The 25,691-nt window shown below is 37.4% G+C and overlaps 1 protein-coding gene across 1 annotated transcript in view; it reads right to left on the bottom strand.

Moving 5' to 3' along the window:
* The window catches only part of LOC124153989 (protein son of sevenless-like), a 41,909-nt gene that overhangs the window by 11,637 nt on the left and 4,581 nt on the right, over nucleotides 1–25,691 (bottom strand). Inside the window, exons 3-17 of the mRNA XM_046527450.1 lie at nucleotides 25,157–25,240; nucleotides 22,570–22,650; nucleotides 22,116–22,460; nucleotides 19,378–19,518; nucleotides 16,018–16,227; nucleotides 14,706–14,821; nucleotides 9,686–9,816; nucleotides 6,402–6,593; nucleotides 6,162–6,279; nucleotides 4,577–4,733; nucleotides 4,071–4,178; nucleotides 3,253–3,407; nucleotides 2,451–2,607; nucleotides 1,947–2,054; nucleotides 60–215 (exon numbers count right to left, since the gene is read on the bottom strand). Coding sequence (XP_046383406.1) covers nucleotides 60–215; nucleotides 1,947–2,054; nucleotides 2,451–2,607; nucleotides 3,253–3,407; nucleotides 4,071–4,178; nucleotides 4,577–4,733; nucleotides 6,162–6,279; nucleotides 6,402–6,593; nucleotides 9,686–9,816; nucleotides 14,706–14,821; nucleotides 16,018–16,227; nucleotides 19,378–19,518; nucleotides 22,116–22,460; nucleotides 22,570–22,650; nucleotides 25,157–25,240 — 2,259 coding nt within the window. The remainder of the gene's footprint in view (nucleotides 1–59; nucleotides 216–1,946; nucleotides 2,055–2,450; nucleotides 2,608–3,252; nucleotides 3,408–4,070; nucleotides 4,179–4,576; nucleotides 4,734–6,161; nucleotides 6,280–6,401; nucleotides 6,594–9,685; nucleotides 9,817–14,705; nucleotides 14,822–16,017; nucleotides 16,228–19,377; nucleotides 19,519–22,115; nucleotides 22,461–22,569; nucleotides 22,651–25,156; nucleotides 25,241–25,691) is intronic.

The following is a 25,691-nucleotide window of genomic DNA, read 5'->3' as shown; positions in this document are numbered from 1 at the left end:
TTTATTTTTATTCAGGGGAATAAATACATCAATTATACTATATTATTAGCTTAACTTACATTTGTGGTGTGCTTAATCATCCGTAAAAGGTTGGGAGAAGACTGCTCTTTATTCTTTTTGGTCCAAACACTGCCAACCAGTTCAGAGGGTTTCACAGCACGATACAGTTCAAATTCCAGAAGAGTAAGTTGGCGAGCAATTTCAATTGGATGAAGCTGTAATGAAGAATCAAAGGATTATCATATCAATGTAGAAATAAATCAACTACGTATCTTTCAATTTATATTCTGATCAGCTCATGCAGATACTCCCAAATGCATGCACAAAACTGAATTTTCAACACTAATTGCCAAAAAATTAAGAAAATGCCTCATGCAGGGCATTCATTTTTTCTTTTTTTGTGGCCTGACAATGCATAGATACCCTATACTAAGATGGACAGCCTTAAGAGAAGAGATGGGACACAAAACTATTTCCCTGGACTGGATGGTGGAACTTTTCCCAGGGCTACTAGGCACGGAGCCCTGGGAAAATCAAGAGCGAGTGAATCAAGTTTCAACAAAAATTCCCTGACATTTCAAGACAACTTTCACAATACCCCTCACTATTTAACCCTCAAACGGGCATGCCTGATATTTTTACATGACTGGGCACATGGCATACTTTGTCCAGGATATATGCATATGTATGATAGCACTCGATTTTTGTTAAAATTTATCTTTAATTGTAGAAATTAGTTCAAGGTTGTACATATACAGGTGATCCAGATTTAAAGGTACACAGGTGGTACAGTTGGTACACGGCCGGTCGCACGGCGTAATTTATACGCCACTGGAGTCGGATTCCTCTTGCCAATCTAAAACAAATTTTCTACAACACTTTGCCCTTTATAAACTCACGCTATAGATTGTCACAATGACAACGTAAGAATTAACAAGGCCATTCAAGAAAAGCAAAGCACGAGGTACACGGCCGGTCGCACAGCATACTTTGTACGCCACGGGTGTCGGTTCCTCTTGCCGATCTAAAAATAAATTAGCTACAATACTTCGAGCCTTGAAAACTCGCAATACAATCAAAGTACATATGTTGTAAGAATTCACAAGGGTATTCTCGACCAAAATGTAGGTACAATGTTGAAATCCATGGTTTTCGAAGATCAGCGTACTTTATACGCCAGCGTGCCTGGTCGAGGGTTAAGCTAAAGTACTCCAAGTAATATTCATCTTACAGATGATAAAATTACTACATAAGTGGTAAAGATGAGCAAAATTATGGCCATTAAATCAATTTGAACACCTAACAAGACTCATCTGAATGACTCGTTACAATTGCAATTCTCACTTATTGAAGATATGTCCATGCTCAAAGCATAATGAAAAATCACCTTTCAATTTATAAAACAAATATGACTTTTCCATAATGCTTCGTGTTATTCCCTAATATTCCACACAAAATGAAATTTTTCAGCTTTCAAGCAGTGGCTACCCAGTCTCATTGCTTGCAGCAGTGATGGGTACCAAGATTTATGGTGGGTTGAAAAACTGTGTGTTCTCAAAAAAGTTGAAGGATAAGTATATTACTGGACAACTAGAAATTTGATGAGCACATTCTGCTTGTAAAGGTTTGGAGGGTTTGGTTGAAAAATTTTTCTTCATTGCCAACAAAAAATAGTGGGAGAAACTAATTATTATAGGAGCTCTTGAAATATCTCAGCTGGAAGTAATTTCAAGGTAAAGAACATCGTGCACAAGGGACCAAGGGCAATGGAGCAGCAACACTATGACATGCTACCTTTATGACTACTGTGCAGTCTACTGATGCAGCTGCCAACCTGACAATGAACTAACTACACTGATGAAAAATGCACAGTATTTTTCACTAGCCATTTCCACAGCTTGGTCCAGATATTTTCAGGGATTTGAGACTAGGATAGAAAAACTTGCCGTGAGTATTGTCCATTCCTCTTCAGGACATTTAATATGCCATTCAATTGAGGGCGGTGAGCGATCAAAGGCAAACGTAATCTCCCTCTGCAGCTCAGCAGGGTCAGACTAGAAATAAAATCAAAAAAGGGTTGAGAAAACAGCCATCAGAAAAAGAGAATGGGGCATTAATACAACTTCAACATTAAACCCAATTCAAAACTTTCAAGATAAAAAATTGGAAAATTTAATCAAGACTTTTGGAAACTAAGGACACTTTTGAATAAATTAAGAGAAAAAAACTACAAAAAAAAGGCCATAGGAGAATAATACTTTCTCGAATGTTAAATTTTTTGAAGGCATCAGGAGGTAAAATTTATGTCAATATAAAACACTAAACAACAAAAATAAAGGCGTGGATACAAAAATATTTAAAGAGTGAAATAAAAGTGATTATGAACTCAAGCATTCTTTTTATTCCAAAAAAAGTTTAAAACTCAATTTCAAATTCAATGCAAAACCTACCTTCCTCTGCACAATTTTAAGCACCGAATCCACCCACTTCCTCATGGATTTTCCTGTGACTGTGTCCAGGAACTTGTGTAGTTTAGTCAGAAGTGCTGGGTCACGTTCAAAGTCATAAAAATGATGATCCACCCAGTGGCGTAAAACATTGAGTACCCTGGAAGAAAAAATCGACACTGCTTGAGCACACAGCACAATCAACATTCCAGGGGCAAGATATCATTTAACATAAAAACAATTGTTTCCTGAACTTGGAAAAAATTATCTTCAAAATTATACACGCATTTAATACATTTTGCAAACAACAATATGATGACTTTGATTGTGAACAACCAATTAGGACTTAGGACATGGACAGCCAAAACAACTTGACATAGCAAAAACATCCACTCCAATAACATCGCCAGATCATGAAAAGTGCAAAAAGGAGCTGAGAAATTCTACCAAAATTTAAATAATTTAACTCCATTCTTGTCAAATTATCCAGGAATATTCAATCTGCTCATAAATATATTTACGCAATGCAGTAAATTGGGCCTTTATTTCTTTGAATGAATTCAATTAATGTTTGTGCATAAATAAGATAATATGTGTTTGTTTTTTAGAATTGAAATGTATTGCCTATGATTGATATGCATGTGTTATCATTTAAAGATTGTTAATAAGGTAAAAATAACTAAATGCAACCGGTACGAGGGTGATAACATAAATACAAAACAGTCAACGGAATTTAACATTGGATTTATAAAAAATTCAGTATCAAAAAGTATTCCATAAAAGACAAAGAGGCACAGGTAATTACCTGAATTGAACAGGTTGACAATATTCCTTCCTATATCTTTTCCAGTCTTCTCTCTGAGAATTCTTCAGTGCCTTATCACTATCGCCATCTTTATCTTCATATACTAAGGATGGATCAGGAATGTTGAATCTCAATATCAGGAGATCCAAGAGTTCCTGAAATGAAAAGTTACCAGCTTAGAAAAATCACCCAATTTTTCACCCGAATATACTAGAATTACATAGAAGAGAGTACAAATATGTTTTTCTTAAAAAGTTAATTCTATGCCAGAAATAAAAATTGGACCATACAATTTATAGACTGTAATGCAATGACAACATAGTGGTCTCAGCCTTCTGCCCTTGGAAAAACATATGGACTTAAGTACTGTCACTTTTCTTATAACTGGTGTATTGCAAATATTAGGAAGAAAATTTGACAAAATAAAACAGTGTGACAGTTTCATCACTACATGCCTTTTAAAGTAACCAAAAGGAAAAAATGTATGATTTTTTGGTAGCAAAAAACAAGTACAAACCATCAGTCTTAGCAATAATGAATTTTATTCTCCCGTTATTTTCCTTAACACTCTCAGAAAAAGCCACAATTCAGTTTCACCAGAATAGGAATTCTGAACACAGCTTAAAAAAAATCAAATCCATTCCAATGGCTTTTTGCCATTTGGATTCACAAAAGAAAAGTAGGAACTAACTTACAGAAGGGAATTTCCCAATTATATATAAATTAGGAGACACTTTAATTAAAGAAATTGCCCTTAAGTAGGCATCTGATACATTTAACAGTAGTTTTTAAAGATAAATTTACAATAAAAACATTACCTCTGGAGAGCAGAAACTCCTGTATGTGGTCAAAAATGTCCGCACAAACATTGGATCAGCATATATGTGGTAGGTTAATCTCTCTACCAATTTATACAATGAGGCACCCTGAAAATCAAAGAAAATACATACATACTATTAGGTAAACCATAGCCAAACAAATACATAAACTGCTCACTTGGAGGCCAAAAACGAAGTATTATATATGTCATTCAAATCAAGAACTAAATCACTTTTAATTAGGACAAAAGCAGGCTTATACCACATGCCAATGGCATGCACTTTCCTCAAATACACAGAGCGCTCACTTTTCATAATTGCAACGGAGTCTAATTTGATGGGTAATTGTACAATATATATTTTAATACAATAACCAATTAGTTTTCTGAACAGGGGAACCAACTACGAGAGTTGGTGTAGCAGGTGTTGAAATTCATCCCATATTTTAATTCCCTCTCAAATTGACAATGATAACCTACCAACATGACAGGAGAAAAATGAATTACCTTTATAAGGGGAACCCCAGAATTCTCCCTCTCTTCAAGAACAATGTTGGAGATTGAGTCAGCCTCAGCAAAATGGTACATGGATGGAGAGGGCAATTTCAGGGGATGCTTCTTCTCTTCATCCAGCAGGATGCTATCCAATGTCCTCTCAAGCATGCTGAAAATGAAAGAAGAATATTGCATGAAATAAGGGCATGGATGAAATTCCATCCAGGAGGGTAATATCATCATAAATCATTTGCATCAACGGCTTTTAAAAAATTATTAACTGAAATGATCAGGGTCTTCCCAAATATGGTACATAACCTATCAATCACTTCATGTAATAGGGTGGTTTCCCATTATTTTTTTATTGCCTAAATCGTACTCGTAAGCGTGAAATACGTACTCCTGGAGTACGTATTTCACGCTTTTAGATTTTAAATGAAGATATCTATTTTTTGCTATTAAATGAAAAGTAAAAATTATCAAGCGTGCGAAAACACGACGGCTAAGTATGAATGCAGGGAAAAGCCCCTCTGACATCATTCTGGTTCCGCCTTCCACTGTATGAGGCTGCTTTAGTGCGAGGCCTTGAGCGCCGCTACGATGCAGGCTGCTAGCAGGTAATGCTTGGCTTAAATAAGGATTATTAATACCCTATCAAAGGAAGGAAACTTTCCAACCATAGGCAATTTCAATAAGTGATTATTAAGAGATTTTTCCTTGAGCTCTGTGCCACATGCATGCATTGGTAATCTCAGACGATGTAAAACTCCTGACAACTCGTATAGCATCTAGGTCCCTGTGACGTCATGTGGAGTGGCATGGGCACCAATCTGGCCTTTTTCAAATGAGGTTAAAATTAACCATTAACATTCACCTAAACTGGGATTTCTAAAACCAAATAATTTGTATATTATGATTACACTAATGTTGGGTAACAAATTGCAATCAATGCCTTTCGTTTTCTTTGATGAAGGAAACTACCTTATTGCTAGGGCAGTGATTCAGGGATTCAATTCAATGCTTCCAAATAAATAGATTCAATATTTCATCAAATCTAAGGATAGAAGATTTAACACGACAAATTGTTTTGAAGAAAAAAAAAGTAGAGCAGATTGAACTCATGCAGCAGTTTCATCATCTTTTGGTTCACACAAAGGAACTTAGATAAATCTACCATCCATAAAGGATCCGCTAATGCAGCCAATTCGAAGATTAATAATTGGATTACTTATTGATGGAATGGGGACACATGACCTTACACTGAGAGGTTTTCCTGCCAATTCATTCATAATTCATTATGTCTCCAAGAAATATCAAATCACTAGTGGTAAACTACTTTTTACATATCAAAATTAGATAGCAAATACCCTGAGCATTAATTTTGTTAACATATGGATGAAAAATATCAGTGTTTCCTCCATAGTAAGAAATTTTAAATCTCAAGCCACACAACATTATATGTAATTTTTTATATGCACGCAAATGTAACCCTAAATTTCCTTTTTATTCAAAGCAACAACACGTCTCCAAATCAACAGCTCATAAACCTATATTCCTGACAACTAAAACTCAAGCGCCATGAATAAGTGAAACTTACCTCTTAGTATTGAGCATCACTAAGTCAGCCATCCAGCTGTTCTTTTCTTCGGCAGACTTAGCTACCAGGATAACATTAGGTTGGACCTTGGGAGCTATTTCAAATGCATTTTTCAGTTCTGAAAAAGATAAAGTTTTCAAAAAACCATTAGGGCTCAATTCCAATGGCATCATCCCAAAGCCATTATTCAGCGTAAAAGTAAAAATACAAGATATATTCGACTATCAAATAGAAACTTACCATCAGTATCATCCCTATCAACTATTTCCACCTTTCTAACGAAGAAGCGTTCCTTCAGACGATATTCTAGTACTGGACCAGTCACGGATGATCTGCGGCCATTGGGTTTGCAGAGAAGCATCAGCCCATCAAATAGGAAAACCCTGCGTTCAGTCAACCGCTTTCCACCTCCAACCTTACCTAGCACATCCTCTGTAGCAAAAGGAAAGAGGCATCAACGTCAATTTAAGTCACAAATACAATAGGGTACAATAATCCGAAGACAAAAATAGAGCATTGGCCATATCAAGAGAGGGTATTTACGAGGGAAAACTGCAGTAAAAGACCCTGAAGGATGACCAAAAGATCAGTACTTTGACCAGATCAAAAAGAATACGGAGACGACAAACCAAGGAAATTAAAAAGAGTTGAGAATGGATTGAGAGAAATGATGGGGTTCCCAATACCAATCCCAGGACTGCAATATTAGCTGTGTTCAAATTGGTAAGCATGATTGATGTTAGTGTACTTGGTGTTGGCATCCTTTATTTGGTGATCAAGTAGTAGGAAGCCTTCTAAAAGAATCCTTGGATAACTTGAACGCTTGAGTCATGCAAGGCATTGAATGCCTTGAATAATAATTGGATGTCTTCAATCTACAGGTGACATATTTGCAATAAAGGAATGATTGCTAGTAAATGTCAAGCCATTTACAGGTTTTTTTTCCAAAAAATTAATTGGATTGGTTGCGTACTTAAAAAACTATGTACCACCAGAAGTTGAAATAATTAAATCAAATCACAGGATTAACATGCAATCAACGTATCATGAATCAATATTTCTCCATAATGTGACATTTTTTTAGTGCTGTTAATATTGCATCATGTGTACTTCCTCTGACCTGTTTTAATGCCATATATTACAACATTGCTTCACTGCCAGTGCATTAACACTTTAATGAAACCTCCTCTAAAAAGAAGCCTAACCAGCTAATTGAGCCTGATATGCAAAAACTTTTCAGTTTCGTAAACAACTGTTCGGTTGGCATAAAGATAAGGGGGTCATAGGAAACTCAGGTAGAATAATCCTAGTATGAATGCCATGCATCAAATGATGTTTAATGAGAGAAATAAAAAACAAGAAGAAAATTGATTAAATAAGAAAGGGATTGAAGGAAGAAATGGGATAACAGTCACAGTGAGAAAAAAAGGCACTTGAATGAATCAGATGCTCTAGTGGATCAAGCAAATATATTACACTTTCCATTTCGATCATCACAAAAACAGCAATGTTTTATGACAACAGTGCACCATGATACCAGGGAGCATATGGGGTTTTAAATGAATATTGACTGTTTTCTAAATTAAGAAGACTTTTCATGCTTGTATGTTACCGAATGGAGATTATTAACACAGAAGACCCTTATTATAACGAAGTTCACGGGATCGAAAATCTGGAGGTTCCAAATAACAAGCTTCACAAGAGCTTTTCATTTAGGAATCATCGCAAAAATACCTTGCCAAAATTCATTCAGCAGTTTCTTGTCGTTTTCCCATTGTCATGACCTTCCGGCATCAACAACATTCATGCGTGAAACACAAACTCCTTAACTGCTTCATGACGCAGTCGAGGATTGATATCTTACTGAATACAGTAAGTCCTCAACATACAATCAAGATACGTTACAAGACCTTGTTTGTGAGTTGATCAACCTAAACAAGGCATCAAAAAGTGTTTTCATCCCACAGAATGCGAAACTGAATTACAATTTTGCATAAAATCGTGATTTTGACGGCCCAGCGGATGGAGCCGAAAAAAAATTGCTGCCCACATGAAGGAAAAATGGGCGAAACGCTGAAGAGTTCCTGACTTCACAATGAATTAATTGATACTTTGTTCAGACTGGGCCCAAAGTGTGAGTTCCACTATGCCATACCCCATCGAATCGCCAACCCCAAAGGTGCCAAATTTGAAATGTCAGGCACGCTTGAATTTTTTGAATGTTCATACCCCTGATATTCGTAAATTGTGTGTTGATGGGAAAAGGACTTCCTCTACGGCCAATTTACGAGCAGTAATTAGTGGATCACCATGATTCCACGGGTGTGAAGATAATTATGTGATGTTGCATTGATACTGAATTATCTCCTACTGAGGAAAGAACCATAACCATGACGCTCTTGGACACAGTGCAGGAGGAGAACTTAAACATAGTGCAATGATTATGACGCAGTGTAGTGACAACTAAATGTCATTGCATGCCTGTTGAATAATGTGGAATACTTCACAATAAAGTTATTTTTGTAACCTCCAGGACCGGGACTGAGGTTTGTAATTTCGTACCAACATTTCTTTAATTATAGATTGGATTAGCCTTTTCATCGGGACCAACAATTGGATTCGTAAAAATGAGAACTTCGTAATATCATTGTTTGTATTGACGAGAGTCTACTGCATATGTTTCTCAGACCTCTGGGCCTCTACAATGCTATAATGTGCTCAGGTGATGCATTCCTCCCCATGCAAAAAGTAGCCCACATTTATATCAAATGTACGGTTGCCACAGAGCCAAGAATTTAAGCTATTTCAAAAGAACTTAACTTGGAAATTTAATTTGCATGTAAACCAGAAATTCTTACTTCAAATCATTTGGGTATATTTAATGCAATAATAGTGGGCCACAAAACACAAATGATTCTGTTTCCTACGAAAAAGGAAACTAACCTAATAATGTGGTCATTTCCTCCGGTGCATTTGAGCTCTCTCCCAGATATCTCGGACACACCCCAAGCTGGGACCTCCCCATGTCTACGACTTACAGTCAGCTCCTTCTCCCATCATGAGCACTATGCTTTGCCCTTATTTAAGAACTTTGAAAAAGTTGAAACCCATCTTGAGAAAAGGTTAAAGTCCACAAACTGGAGTGAAAGCGTTCCCAGGGAATTACAAGAAATTAGCATCCCCTTGCTGAAATGCAACATTCAATGGCATCAAACCTTAACACATTCAATGTGGGACAGAGTTTTTGGACACCTTTTTTCGGAGTATAAAACCAGTCTAACTTCACTATCAAAATGAGTCAGGAAAAGATTATGCGGTTGGAGAAGGGCACCAACTGAAGGTCAAAGCAATAGAAAAGACCCAGCAAAGTAAGTTTATCGGAAATACAAAGCAAAGAAAAGTCAAAGCCGCCAAAGGAAGGGACAATGCCAATTTATATGGTCTTCACTGAATGTGCAAAAGGCACCAGAATAACGTTGAGCATATGAAAAATTATATGTTGAGGGAAACAACCAAATACACACCCCTAATGAATTCATTACAACACTGCCCGATGTCCTTTCCTTCCCAGCCATCGATGCACTTCTGCAATTCATTTGTTTTCTCAATGGCTGCCTGTCTTCTGGCCCTTCCGTGCATGCGCAGGCTGTTTTCTCTGAAAGAGGAATTCAAAGTTACATAAATACATAAATATGCAAAGAATGATTTTCAAAAGAAAGAAATGTTTTATAACTTCCTTTACCAATTTTTTGCAAAAATTTCATGTCATTCGACCATTTTCTGATGAGTTATAAAAATTATTACAGTTACTCTTTGCAGATATGCACACCAGACACAAAGGTTAATTCAACAAAGAATGATATTTGCCACGAAAAAATCATTACACTCATACCAGAATTTCCCAATTACCAGCAAGGATTTACTTAAGTACACCCATGCCTCGCTTAGTGCAAGGTATGCATTCCTTGGAGTCTTTGCACTAACCGAATTTGCGTTATATGAGAGCTTTTTAGCATTGGGAAGATAAGGATGCGTTCCCGGTAGCATAAGCGTTAGGTATCGAATTTCGTATAAACCATATATATTCCTATTAATTATTAATAGCCTTAGAAGACCTCATTTACAAAAACATTTATAGCTTAAAATATCTTTAAAGATTGTAAGCACGCATTAAAAGATATTTTTTTCTTGTTAAAATAAATTTGTACGTGCTTTTGGAATTCCCACCTTCCAAGCGGGTGGCCTAACGTCCAGAAAAAAAATGCATGCTATCTCAGGGGTTTGTAATGCATTGCCGCGAGTTGACGAATTTTCAAACCGGTCTAAAAAGAATTCTTGTGTCAGTAAGGCCCTTTCGTTGCTCATCCAAAATGACAGACAAATGCTACTTTTAATACCATTTCATTTCTCAAGGAGTTAGTGAATAATAAATCATAACTGGCTTTAATTTGAAGTCCCCTGAGGCATTAGCATCAAGCAGCAACGTGAAACGGTCTTCAAATGACTTGAGACCTAACTCAGGTTTATCTTCCCTGAAAATGAATGAACAACATTGCATTCTCTTCTAAAACACGTCTCGTCGACATTAAAAACTAGTTGTGGGGGAAAGGATCCACTCCCAATCACAGATTGGAGTTCATCAGAAAATGTTGCAGCGACTATGCTATCAGCACTTGCAGATTCACCTGATATCATAGCACTAAAACACCAGCTCGAAGTTTAAAATTCTGGAACCAACCGGAGCTTCCACTAAATGTCTCGAAGTAATCACCACCCTCATCTTCTTTTATAGATTCAAATAAAGCCAGAGCTTTTGCACAAATACCGGATATCTGCGAATACTGTCCCCCCTTTTTTTCCAAAAATGGCCGCGGAAAAGTAAGGGGGGGGGGACTATAATCGAGTGTAATCCAGTTTAGCATACTAAAGGTCCCCATAAAGTTATAAATAATGGCATAATGGCTAATGTTCTCGTAGTCTTTCTATTTGAGTATATTTATGAGGATTATAATCGAAGATATTAGTAAATACTGCCACGTTTTACCGGAAATTAAGACAATTTAACCACAAATGTTGTACAGATACGATTCTTCCGATTCAAATAGCATATCGAATATGCGTTTTCACGGAATCCATCGGGTAGCCGCTAATTTTTCTTGGAAAAGTACTGTTAGAATAATTCAATCGACACTGATCACTTAATGACGCAAAACAGTAAATAATTAAAATGAAAACTAAACACACACTATCATTACATTAATCGAACACTAGAATTGAATCAATAGTATATGTACCCGTCGCTCATTTAATAATTACACGATTTAAATAATTGCGAAAAATAAACAGATAAAGTGAACCTTTCGTGACGCTTTAGCATTTCATTGCGTCCGTAGCTACTATACGTCCATGTGCCCGTGCGGTTCGTGTTTACAACCACTGCCTTTACCGCCTTCGCAGGACAAGAATGCGCAATAGGTGATGTTCATTTGTTTCTGAAAAGGCGCAATAATCGACGACTTTAAACCAGAAGCGCCGGCATTACTGCATTTGATCGAAATACAGCGACTCAGCATCGAAAGTGTAATCAATTTATTGAGGAATATCTTCAATTCGCCAGGGTAAGTAGGATCGATAAATTACGTTGCATAACGTTTCGCAATTATTTCCGCGATATTTTCTTTATTAAAAATAATTTTACGTTCAACAGTGAGGTGATGGATCAAGTAGAAAGATGAGGGTCAATCCTGCGGCAGATTAGAGGCCATCAAAGACGGAGTTTCGATGCCAATTTAAAAATAGCCGTTGCAGAATACGCCGTAAATCATAGTATTCACAGCACTTGCAAAGCGCTAATACATCACGGAAGTCATTTCGGGGGTCTCGATGCGGCAGATTCAAAGAATTAGAGGAAAATATCGTCGAATTTGTGCGCAAATGCAGAGCAGAAGCTCTTTGTGTAACTTATGCAATGATTCGCAACGAGGCATTGAAAATTGATATAATTTTTTTTCAGTTTTAATGTTTGTTGGAAAAAGTTTATTTCTTAATTTTATTACTTTGATATTTGTAAGTCCTGTAGTTTAATTATTTTGCTTAGCAGGCATTTGATGGCAATATTTTTATAATATTTATAATTTATTTAACACAATTTTATTTAGATTTCCTAAATTCTTCAGGTCACTTGGATTTGTGATGACTTGATGGGTGTGTTACACTGGATCTAAGGAAGTTTCAGGGCCAAATGCAATACTGTTTATGGGCTTTAAGTTAAAGCTTATATATTGACATTGTCTGTAGTCATTTGGAAATCAAAAATATTAATAATTTGTGAAGGTTTAAAAAATACAATAGCCTTAGATACTTAAAAAATTTTCTCATTTCTTCATTACATCTGGTTAAGGAACTATAAATTACTGATACATGCAATGGATCACAACATGTTTTAGGTATAGTTATTTTGTTGTGATGGAAAATATGTGAACAGATTTGTTCTTAATCTTCACAGAAAATAATAGTTTTTATCGAATCTAGTATCTTAACTTGCTAACCACAGAAAAATTGCCTTCCTTTACATTTAAAAATCTTTCCCAAAACTGAGGTCTCAAAATTGGGGGGGGGACTATATTCAGAGGGGGACTATATTCGGAGATATACGGTAACTACCTCTGATAGAGGAACATCATTCAACCGATTATTATAAATCCAGCTAAGTAGAAGTCTTTCCATTTTTTCCAGCTACGAACTTCGCATATCTATTGACTGCTTGGTTAAAGTTGGTACGACTGATGTCACTGACGTTTTAACCTCATCTTAATTCAGAATGCGGACTGTCGACACCCTGAGCTTAAACTTGAGTGCAATATCGCTTTGACGATCTATATTTTCAAAGCAAGTGATTACTTTCAATTTCTCTTCTGGGTTTATGCTTTTCCTTGATAACTTCTTTGCTCTTCTATCCCATTCCTATTTTTTGCCATTGTTCACTTGATTTTTACTCCGTATGACTCCATCAAAATCACCTTCTACCACTAAACAACTGCCACATTGTGTTCCTGAGATGCAGAGGGCCTCCGCTCCCCGATAACCTTGAAGGCTGAATGGGTGGACCCTTTATATGGTAGTCAATACGCCCGATAACCTATGATGGCAAAAATGACATCTTTGACTGTATTACTTTAACCCTTTCGAGACGGCGGAGTTTTCGTCTTAGCACAACTGCTGTACTGAGCCCCAAGAGACTCTTCTTTCTCGTGGTACGGAGCATTTTTGAGGGCATTCATTAAAAAGGGTCTCGTTGAACCTTTTTCGACCCCTCCACGCTGGGACTTTGCATTATCTCGGACTACGAGAGTAGTTGTGCTCCCTCCTTTCCTGGTTTACGACCATACCTGCGGTATTGGTTCGCGGTCAACTTATGTGTTGCTTATATGTATTTAGCAAATGGATAATTGTTGCCGGCACGTAAATTACAGACTTTGAATTGGATTCCTCATTTTTTTCTGAGCATTGTCAAATTTTTATTGAAGTTCTGAGGCCAATATCAATGCATTTAATGCAGCAACAATTTCCATGCTGATTTTTATACATAACTCGAGATATAAGTTAATATTTATCGTACAATTTCGTTTAAAAATTGTAAACGCTACTCAAAAGACAAATAATTCAATTCTTAGTTTATTTTTCTTGAGAAACAAACAAATATTTATTTCGAAACCTGACTGGATAAACCATTGTATGACCGCTGTCCCTTATCGCTAAGAGGGGTTATAAAAGAGGAGGGGTCTGGGTACCTGCTCCCGGATTCCGAGGGTAAATCCTAAACCCCGCAGGGTTGGGTCCCGAGACAAAGACGACGTAAACCCGTGACCGTCCTAACAGGGGGAGAGCTAGAAAACGTATATATACGGCTTTCGTTTTCCTGGCTAGGAAAATGTCACACGTACATATACGCCCGTCGTCTCCCGGGTCAGGAAACGTCCACAAGTATATATACGTGTGTAGTAGGGAAAAGGTTAAAAAACTCACTTCCACCAGCTCCAAACTTAATGAATGATCTAAATTAACTGATGTTATTCAGTAAAGGGGACAAGAAAAATTACTTTGGTGGGTCGGCTATCCGGACACATGACGAATAATGTTTTTGCCCTTTGTGCAGCAATGGATTTCGATGAATATATAAACAAAGAATAAAATATGAGGCAAGCAATACTATTAATATACGTAAAATGAGTGTAATTTCATGTGTACAAAACACAAGTTCACATTTTATCATGAAAGTATTAAAGGTTATTTGATTAGATTAAGCATCGTTGGAATGTTTCCCCAAGGAATGAATTTGAGCTATATCGAAATTGCACTAAGCGAGACATGGGTGTAAATGAATACATTGGACCAAAGAACATACAATTTATGAGCATGCCTACAACTAGGCAAAATTGATGCTTAAATAGGTGAAAATATTTGTCAATTTTTCCCGTTGATAATGAACACTAAAATTATTAATTCATGGCAACTTTGACATACTTGAACTCAAAATATACATACCTCTTTGGAAGAGTGGCAACCACTTGGGTCAGTTCCATTTGCAGAGGTTTTAACAACCCTTCAACTTGCTCCAGGCTCTCACGATCCTCTTCAATAGGGGTGAGCCGGTGCAATATCTGCAAGAAAAATATCTCCTTCAAAATGGAGAAATATCTAAACAAATACAAAACTCGAAGATAATTTTCAAACTAGCTTCCAACAGTTATGCCCATCATGTATTTGGAACTCAACACGTTATAAATGGCAGAAAAATTGTTTGTTCACCCCATAAAATATTTAAAAAAGTCCAATAAATTTAGCAGTAAATATGCAGCCGTATTTTTCTTCTTCTTTCTGACAGCTAAATTGTAGCACCCACCATAAGTTACCGGCATGTACACATACCGTACATGTCTGAATATAGTCCCCCATTTTTTCCCAAAAATGCCTGTGGTAAATGTAAAGGGGGGGACTATATTCAAACGCATTTTTTAAAACTTTTCCCAAAACTGAAGCCTCAAAATTAGGGGGGGGGGGGGGACTATATTCAGAGGGGGACTATATTCAGAGAAATACGGTACATAAGGAATGATTTTTTTTATTACAGCTGAAATAAGGTGAAAGGGTGATATGTGACCAGTCTCCATACAAAGACGACCTTAGCAAGCACCATAAAGATCCGACTGAGACTGAGCATTGTGAGGACCAACTAGAGTCGAACTTTAGATTATCAAACAGCACACCATTGGCCACCAAAGAGTACTCCTCCAAAGCATTTGAACCCAAGCCAATCAGCGGCAAATGCTCAGCCAAGTAGCGGCCAAAAAGACCACTTCAAGAAATGACTAAGGGCTAACTATGAGCTGCAACGTAGCGGTCACATTCAGGGAGTGATTCCACAGCTGTTGTGGATGAGCTCTGAGTGCTCACTTCCCCAGAATGCAGGTATGGTATAGTATTCGGAGGAGGCAACTGGCAGCTAAGTTCATTTGCACTATGAGGGAAGGGTAGGTAAGGAAGGGTGGAGAGAAACCCGGCATTGGCATTTGTCTGCTCTTAACGAATAGCACCAAGGGGACCATGGCTTAATGCTCCATCTGACAGAATGCTGCACTTAAAATATCCTCCACACAATATTCAAGCAAGGATCGGGCAGTCTCCAAATATTCTCTGCCACCGCTGGGATTCGAACCTGAGCCCACAGGGTGGGAAGCCAACACTTGAGCCACCACACCAACCCGATCCCCACCTCAGAATGCACCTATTCGAAAATACTCAATGTGAACAGTTAGAAACTTCCAAAAAAATGTATAGCAAGAAAATTATTACTCACCCTGATGTAATCAAAGTAAAGAAAACAGTGCCATAAGGGTGTAAGAAGCAATTTGGGCAGGTAATATTTCACTGCCTCTCGAAATCCATGCCCAGCAGTCTGAAGGGCATCAGAAACTTCTGGCCTGCCTAGTAACTGCCCCAACGTGTCACGACATCTGGACTGTGCCACGTCCTTGGCATATTTTCCATAGACATCAAATTCTGCAGCCTGAAAATACAAATTTGAAATAATTTGAAAATACAAATTTAGAATTCAGATACACATTTACCGATCAGTTATAACAGAGAAAGCTTTCATTAGACAAAACCAACAGCCCAGCAAGAAAAACAGCATTTATAATAACAGAGCTATACAGTGATCTTCACAAATCCATTTAAATGACTAACGATTCTAAGTGGCACAAGTGTCACTCATCATACAGTAATAGCAATTGGAAGGGTTGGTCTTAATGCACACTACAGGTTTTTCTATTTCCATGCTGTGCTGTGACCTACCAATATTTCAATTAATAAACCTAAAAGGTATAATGGCCCAATATAATATTAAACTTTAGATAGGGAAAAAGGGCAGGGTGTCGACCACAGTCAAAATATAAAATTCACTCATAACTCCAGGTTTTCAACGCTAAAATACGCAAATCTCAAATATTTGAGGCAACTTCATGCTTTTCAAAATTGGTATGAAAAAACATATGTATTTAAAAGAAAGAAATGTGGGGTTTGAACCATAAAAATTTGTATAATGACAGAAATGTAAACAATTTGTTGCTTTATCTTTGCTGGAATACATAGGAAATAGAGATGGGTCAGTTCCGGGAACCCAATTCTCCGTACCACCGGTTCTTCGCTGTGGGACTGGTATCAAGAACCAGTCGCATAAAGTCACCGGAATTTGGAACCGGCCCGGAACAGTCACAAGGATTTGAATCTGGCACCCAAGCCGAAATGGTCTGCAGTGTATTTAAGGCCAAAAAGTGAAAAGAGATTTTTTTAAATGCATATTTTACTATCCAATTGCATGGCTTTCACATTTTTTTTTCTTTTGAGAGTTGCTCACTAACTCGCACATTTAAGGTTCGTCAGTTTGTCGCTCTCACCAACATAGTAACATTTCCGTAGCCTTTCCACTTTCAAACAATCTGACTTTTTGCCTGCCGCCATCCACACCACGGCGTTGTTCTTTCAACTTACCATCGGTCTATATGGATGTCTATAATCGTTGATGGCACGGCACCCATTTTGCCCGGCAATGCGCCGTCTACGGCATGAAATACAGACAATGCTACATTGAGTCCGCTTTCAGATGAAATGCCTTTCCGTCAGCAGCCATTCATGTGAAATTCAGGCGGCTTTCACACGAGATGACCGGAGACGACTCTCTGCAACACTGTGTGCTGTGCCGTGAACGGAGGCCGGCGGAAAATCGTTTCGTGTGAAAGTAGTCTTATGATTGAATCATGTTCACATACAGTAATTCTTTGATATACAAGCAAGATGCGTTCCAAGAATTTGTTCGTAAGTTGATGAACCTATGCAAGGCATCGAAAGGTGTGGTTATCCTGCAGAATGCAACACTGCATTACAATTTTGCATTAACTCACCGCCGCCCAGTTTATACACGGTGTCGCTGTACCGGCGTGTCGAGCAGTTAATTGTTGAGGTTATAAGAAATGTGACAGTGAAGTATGCAAATAAGTTGTCAATTTAAGCTACATTGCAGAATACAGAATATATTTTGAACTGACTCACAAGTAACAACAAATTAACGGATGATGTCGTCAGAAGTTGAGGGAGTTTCCCTATCGATCCTGATGATATGCAGTATGCATACTGTGCTCCATATTCTGCATGGTCCTTCAAAATCAACATCGACCACTACTGTTTTCAGTGAACGCCTGTTCATTGCAATATTTCAGCCAAAAAAAGAATAGATTAGACCCAGATAGGGTAAAAATGTTAAATGTTGAACAAAACCTGGAAAAAGAACCAGTGGCTGCCTGATGTAATGTGACATAGTGGTCGATCAAGCATTCTTTAACAACTTATTACGTGTTATTTAAACTTTTTTGCTTGGCAAATAAAATTATGGAGACGATCTTAAGTTTTTTTTTACAGAGCTTTCTTGCTAATTTACATCTATAGTGAAATAATTTTCATTCACTTCTTGCGGTTATTCATTTAAAGGGTCTAGCAGGTTAAGATGGTGAAAAGTGCCCCCCGATATTTTGAGAAATAAAAAATATACACTTACAGTGCATCCAAAATTATGTGTTTACACAAAGTTTTCGGCCTCAACAATGGAAAATAACTCCAGAAAAAATTGAAACACGATTTTTAGTTTTTTAATCATATCTCCAGTTTTTATTTTTGTAAAATCGCTTTCTTGGTTTTAAATTGTGTATATTATTATGGTCTACCATCCTGATTTTTTTCTAAATTTTTGAACCGAAAACTAAACCTTTACATAAGTTTGAAAATTTCAAAATTAAATTAAAAATTTTAGGAAACAAAAGGCATGCTGAAAAAAATTTATGTTGTTATCCCTATCTTAAAGTATAATCCTAATTTTTTTCAGATTTTTAAAATTGGTGGAACAGCACGAATAACTGCTTTGCGCCATTTGCATCTATGCATTCCAGGAGGATATTTGATTTGATTGTTGAGAGCAAGGATTGTTGATCAGTTTCTATTATTATTGGTTAAGAGTAAACATTAACATAAACAATACCCATACCACTTAGATTAATCGTAATTATTGTTTATAACCATACTGTTAAGCTTTAACCTTCCGTCGGTGGCAATGGATCTGACTGGCTCAGCGCAAGTGTTTTTTCACTTCTCCGGGCCAATAGGTGGCAAAGAACCCTTTATACTCATAGTAGCTGTTTGTTTTGCATTTATGCCAACAGGTTTAGTTTTCCGTTCAAAATTTTTGAAAATAATCAGGATAGTAGACCATAATAATATACACAATTTAAAACCAAGAAAACGATTTTACAAAAATAAAAACTGGAGATATGATTAAAAAACTAAAAATCGTGTTTCAATTTTTTCTGGAGTTATTTTCCATTGTTGAGGCCGAAAACTTTGTGTAAACACATAATGTTGGATGCACTTTAAGTGTATATTTTTTATTTCTCAAAATATCAGGGGGCACTCTTCACCATCTTAACCTGCTAGACCCTTTGCCAATAATTCAGATAATAAGAATTCATCCTTGGAACCGAGTATCGAGAACTGAGGACTGGTGTGGGTGAACCAGACTGGTACCGAGAACCGAAAAAATTTAAGAACCGACTCATCCTTAATAGGAAGTACAACTAGTTAAGAGATTAACTTTATAAATCTAGGCACAAACCTCAGCTAGCTCTTCAAAGCAACTGCCAACAGCAGGAACCTGCTTTTCTTCACTGATTTCCAATGTATCCTCCAGTAGCCCAAGAAGAGTGACTGTTAGCTCATATATGTCCATCAAATTGCTGAAAATTATGTCCAGCTCCTAAAAAAGAGAAGTTGCTATTAATATGAATAGTTGAAAAGTAAATATGCAGGGGAATTTTAAGATTAAGTTAAGCAATCCTGCAAAAAAAGTGAGCCAATAACTAGCATTTGCATATTCAATGCAGGATACAGTTTTTATACTTGTCTTCAGCAAGGGTGCTTTTCAAGTCTCCACTCTATAGGTTACTCAATTCCTTCAAGAATCGAAAATTTAATACGTCCAAAAAACAATGGCACCTATTAATATCAGGATAAACTACCTTTTCGACCCCGGTGTTGGCCTCCATTTGGTGATACCCCAATCCAAAATTTATATCACTTCCTGTCTGGGTACTAAAACACAACACAAGGCACCCCCACCCCATGCACTAAATGCCAATTCGTAAGTAATACATTGATTTTCTCTAAAAAAAAAGGTTTGTTTATTTATTTAAATCACCCCGAAAACAGCACTACTTGGCCTTTACATCGGAGGGGTTTAAGCAATTATCATAGGACAATCATAAACAACCATGCCCTGGTTCGGAATTAACCATCCAGGTGCGATTCGAACCCGCGACCTTCGGTGAGGCAGGCAGGGACTGTACCCTGCCGCCTGCACTGAATTCACTCTCATGGTTTCCATCAGTTCGTAGTAAGCAGAGGTTAAAATGATGAATATTAATCATAGCAGGAGCAGTAACATATGCAAGAGGAATTACAAACCAAGAGTATAATCAAGCCAAACACTTTTTCACAAATTTATTATAATGTGGCCATTTTGCAGATTTAGGCCAAACTTTTAGCACAAAATATGTAGGTTAAGTATATGAAGGAAAGTGATATGATTTGAAGTAGTTTTGGATTTTGGTGGAACCATGAGGATGTTACGATTAAAGGTGGATTATGTTATGGGTACATAAGATATGTAGAGGTTTTATTGCATGTACATACTTCACTAAAAATTCATCTTAACAGGGGACTCATATGAGATTAAGCGCAGGATTATCACTATTAATTGTCACATACTTGATTTGATTTAACCTTAACCCTTTCGCTACTAATGACGAAAATATGTGGTAGGACGTTTCTTGACCCGGGAGATGAAAGCGGCAAATTTTCATCAGAGATTTTTCTACACAGGCGAACGAATGCCAAAAATTTAAGTTTCCTTACTCTGCCCTTTTATAACGGTCGTGGGTTTGCAAAGTCTTTGTTTCAGGACTCAACAAAGAGGGACTTAGGTCGTACCCTCGAAATCCGGGAGCAGGTACCCGGACCCTCATCTTATATATTTGTGGTAAGGATCATTCAATTTTTCATTCAATCAGTTTTCAAAATATATATATATATCCCTTTCTCAAAAAATATACTCTCTAGGCCTGTTTACACGATACATTAACACGTAGGTGTTAATGCCTGTTTACGTGAATGATTTTTTTGGACTGGAACGGAATATGTTCGAATGCATGAACCAAATTAGAACAGGTTCTATTTTCTGTTCATGCATTTGCACAAGTTGGGAGGTTACACGGTACATTTTCGTGTCCATTCTCACGTTCATACATTTAGACATTAACTCATACGGGCTAATGTACTGTGTAAACAGGTCTTCAGAATTGAATTCTTTATCTTTAGAGCAGTGTTTACAATTTGTAAACGAAATTCTACGATAAATATTAACCTATATCTCGATTTCAGTAAAACATCAACTTAAAAATTGTTGCCACATTAAATGCGTTAATATTGAAAGCTTCATTCAAAATTTGACAATTCTCAGAATAAAACAAGGAATTCAATTCGAAGTCTGCAATTTACATGCAAGTAACAATTATCCAAATAGCTAATTCAAATAAACAAAGCATGATTGACCACAAACCAATGCTGCAGGTAGGATTATAAACCCTGAAAGGAGGGAGCCCCACTACCCTCGGAGTCCAATATAATGCAGAGTCCCCACTAGGAAGGGTCAAAAAAGGTCGGTACAGAGAGTGTGTGATTATCCGCGAGGCCCTTCTTAACAAATGTCCTGCAAAAATGCTCCGTGCAGAGGGGACGGAAGAGTCTCTTTGGGCTCAGTACAGCAGTGATGCTAAGGAGAGAACTCCAGTGTCTCGAAAGGGTTAAATCAAATCAAGTAAAATCATAATGTAAAAATGAATTTTATCAATAATGAAGAATCACCTGAGCGACAGGTTGGAAATATAATGTTCCAATATTGAAAACCATCAAGAACAAGAATGAGGAAAAACACTATTTGATGACACAATGCAAAAAATAGTTATCCACAACACTCCACGATTTTTTAGACAAAAATTTCCCATTTTTCAGGTTTTAAGGCCGTTTTACACGGTACACGAAACTGCGCAGTCTGACGTACGTGTGAAGGCGCAATCAAAATTGCATCGTGTAAAGCGGTGAATTGCTAGAACACATGCGAGAATGCGTGGATGCGAGACGGCAAAATAGCCCCTGTTCTAATTTCGTTCATGCATTCGCGCAATTCCACGCCATTTTAGAAATTAATGCAGCTCTAACCTGCGCAATTCGGTGTACCGTGTAAAACGGCCTTTACAGAAGAGTGGCCATCCTGAAAGAATCATAAACAAAGCTTACCTTGCAGAACTGGGACACCAGCTTGGCAATTTCCTCCCGGAACACCTTGATAATCATGTGCAAGTCCCGCATATACTGCTTCTCATCGTGGATTAAATCCCTGACCACTTCGTCGTAGGTCAAGGACGTCCTTGGTCCCACACCGACACCACCAGAGAGGGAGGACACAGCTGCTGAGCCGACGCCCAGTCCCGATGAATGAGCACCACCCCCAAGGACAGATGTCACCCCCGTGACGACAGCACCATTCTCCCCTTCCCCATCACCACCACCCACCCCGCCAACTCCCACCCCTCCACCCCCACCCAAGCCATCCTCGTCTTGGTAGAACATGTCCATGAGGACCTGGGCATCAAAGATAAAGAATCATTACCAGAAATATTCGAGGAAGTATAGACAATGATAGAAAGTCATTATTATGCACACCAGCATTTGCAATTCATTCATTACGTACTTTGTCAGCACACATGGCAACCCTGATGTCTTGGCAGGTAATTTCAACATGACGTATATTCTTAACATAGTTACCAGCAAGCTGCAAAGGAAGGAAGATATCAGCATTATCAACATCAACACTCACTTCAAGACAAAACTTGCATATCTTCACCAAAGAACTAAATTATTAACATGCATGGTTGCCAAAAAAAATCTATACTCGTAGCACCAAGATATATGTACATATATGTACTCGTGACCAGTGTAATACATCACATCCAAATCCTTCTTTAATGATAATCAAATCTCAAATCCTGGATTCCAATTCATTTTTTCAATCAAATCCAAACAATAAATCTCAATATTTCATTTTTTATTGTATAATTCCCAATATAATACCCAAAATAAAATTTTCCCAACAGTTAACATAACAACTAAGCTGAGGAGACAAAATCTGGAAACAGCTGTTAAATAGCAAAAATAAGGAAAGTATCTAGACAAGGAATATCCAATAATTTTTAAAATTAACATATAAAAATTCATCAATGAAATCAAAGAAGGCTTCCAGAAAATATCAACAGGGTAAAATTAGCAACCAACAATTTGCAGATGACATATAAATCATAGACAAAACAGAGGAGGATTTGAAGAAGGCCCTGACACATAAATATGGAAAGGACAATGGCCAAGAACTTGCTTAAAATCAAGGACAATTAAATTAAGATGGATGCAAATTAGTGGGCAGAAGGAGAGAGGGGGCCAAGGGCAACATTACAAGAGGAAAACAGAAGCTTAAGAAAGTGAACATATTTTGGTACTTTGGAGGCCAAATATCCAGCAATGGCAAAAAGAAGAAACATTTAGCAGAATATTTCATCGCCCGATGATGCGTCCTGCAACGGTCGCGAAAGCTCGCACGACAAAGCGCAACACGCAGCTGCACCCGGAAGCCATTATCAACGATGCCCCTCGCTGCGAAAACCTACGTTCAAAGCTATGAAAAACTACAGCCAATGAGAAGCCCCAATTTTCCCCACCCCTAGCTCCTCACCTTCGGTTGCCTTTGGAGTGCCCGCTGCTGCGCACAAATTTTGCGAGTGCTCAATTGTTGCTATTGCTTGAGTTATCATGATGAAGAAACAAGTCTTATCCAATTCCCACTTTATGTAAAGCAGTACAGCATGTACTCCGTAAACTCGACGTCGAGTACGTGCGTATTTTATTGACTACCGTTTTGGGAGCAGACGATGCTCTGGATCTTTACGCGAAGCTTAGCTTAAAAATACTTTATCTCGGAACAGAAGCAGACGACATTAGACAAATTTTGAAAGTAAATTTCAACTGTATAATATAAAATCTTCTTGTAATTACGTCGTAATATAATAATCCTGCGTGTTATCAATCGATATGGTATCATTCCAGAAGCGTATGTGTACGGCTGTTGCCGTAATTTAAGGTCATATAATTTTGTCCAATTTTTATGATGTATAAAAACAACCAGTTGACATAGGGTTGTTGTTATATTCTCTAAGAACGCTGTGAGAAAGAAGAAATGACTTAGCATCACTTGCCCTCTTTCTATTAATACATATATAGGATAAATCACGGGAGATAGACGCCGTTTTCAAGTAATTGTCTTCAGGAAATCTGTGAAACATTGTGATTTTTATTCACATGGTATTGTTTTTCAATGTAGCGCTCATTTTCTTGATTTTAAATGTGAAAAGAGATAAGGAAGGCGATCTTGAATGCGTTTCCTATGAGAACTACCGGTAGTAATTGTAATTATGACGACTTTTCCACAGATTGCCATTACTCCGACTGCTATTATTTACTATCCTCGTTAGTACGTTTTCCTGGTTAGTACGTTCATTTTTTTGTGGTCCCTTCAGAAACGTACTAAACAAGTTCTACTGTACTTCATATTTCTTCCTTTTGCATTCAGCCGAACCATTATATTTTCTTAATTTATCTGTGGAATCTCATTTCAAATTTCTTGAATACTCTGCATTTGTTCTGCTGCAATAACCCTTCTTTTTTAGGTAGTTTTTCATAGTCAGAAATTCCCGAAAAATGACCGTATTTTATTATTCATCACGTCACAAGAATTGAGAAATGCATTTGGATAATTCACGGTCGAAGAAAGAGATGTGTTAATGGCTAATAATAATAAATTAAATCATGAATTCGGATGTTTACGACCCTTAAGAAAATATTAGAGAACGAATTGCGGGTTGCGTCACGGCAAGCATTTGAGCATACTAACCAGGAAAGCGCAATTTTTTCAAACGTACTAACCAAATACTTTTACCTGTATTTTGTTCGGATGGTACCGGGACCGAGAGAAATCGCCGTACTAAAGAGGAAAACGTACTAACCAAGTTCCACTGTATTAATTAAAACAGTGAAAGTAATGAAAAGCCTCCAGAACACCCTAAGAAGTAGACAAGACCAACTTAATTGACCACAATCTGGGACATGATAAGGTGAGGATGAAAATCATCAAAGGATACAGGGACGAGAAGAATAGAAAAGAAAGGTGCCAAACGATTAAATTGGACAAGTTATCAAGGATGTAAAGAATATGTAGATAAAATAATTCTTACCTTGAGTATATCTGCTGAAATATACTCCAAAACAGCAACAACATACAGGGATACTTGAGAGTCTATCTTGTACTGAAGGGCTTCCTGTAAATTCACCAATGAAAAAACTAGTATTTTATTTAGTTTAAATTAGTCTAGATAAAATTAAATACACATTATTGGCAGATATGAAGCATGTTGATAAATCTCAGTGATTAAGGCTTCATTATTTCAAAAATTGATAATTCTAAAATTAGAAATTTTTTCAGGTTAACCCCACTGGCTTATCATTTGTTCATTACAAACATTCTCACATGAACTTGAGATAGTAAAGTACAGTGGAACCTCGTTAAAGCGAGTACGGGCTATAGCGACACCCCCGCTATTACGAGAGATAGCCGATGCACCGTCAATTGACCCTATAATAAGTGTGTTAAAAAAATTCGTTTTTACGAGACCCTTTCGGTGTTGGCTCTCGCTATAGCGAGGGTTTCACCGCCGGAAGACTTTCATCAAGACTCCTTAACCTCTGTAATTGCTAGCGATTTGTTAGAAA

Source organism: Ischnura elegans, chromosome 2 (assembly GCF_921293095.1).
Source record: "Ischnura elegans chromosome 2, ioIscEleg1.1, whole genome shotgun sequence".
NCBI classification, from domain to species: Eukaryota; Metazoa; Arthropoda; class Insecta; order Odonata; family Coenagrionidae; genus Ischnura; species Ischnura elegans.
Note: the sequence above shows the minus strand (reverse complement) of the source record. Positions and strands in the feature narration are given on the sequence as shown.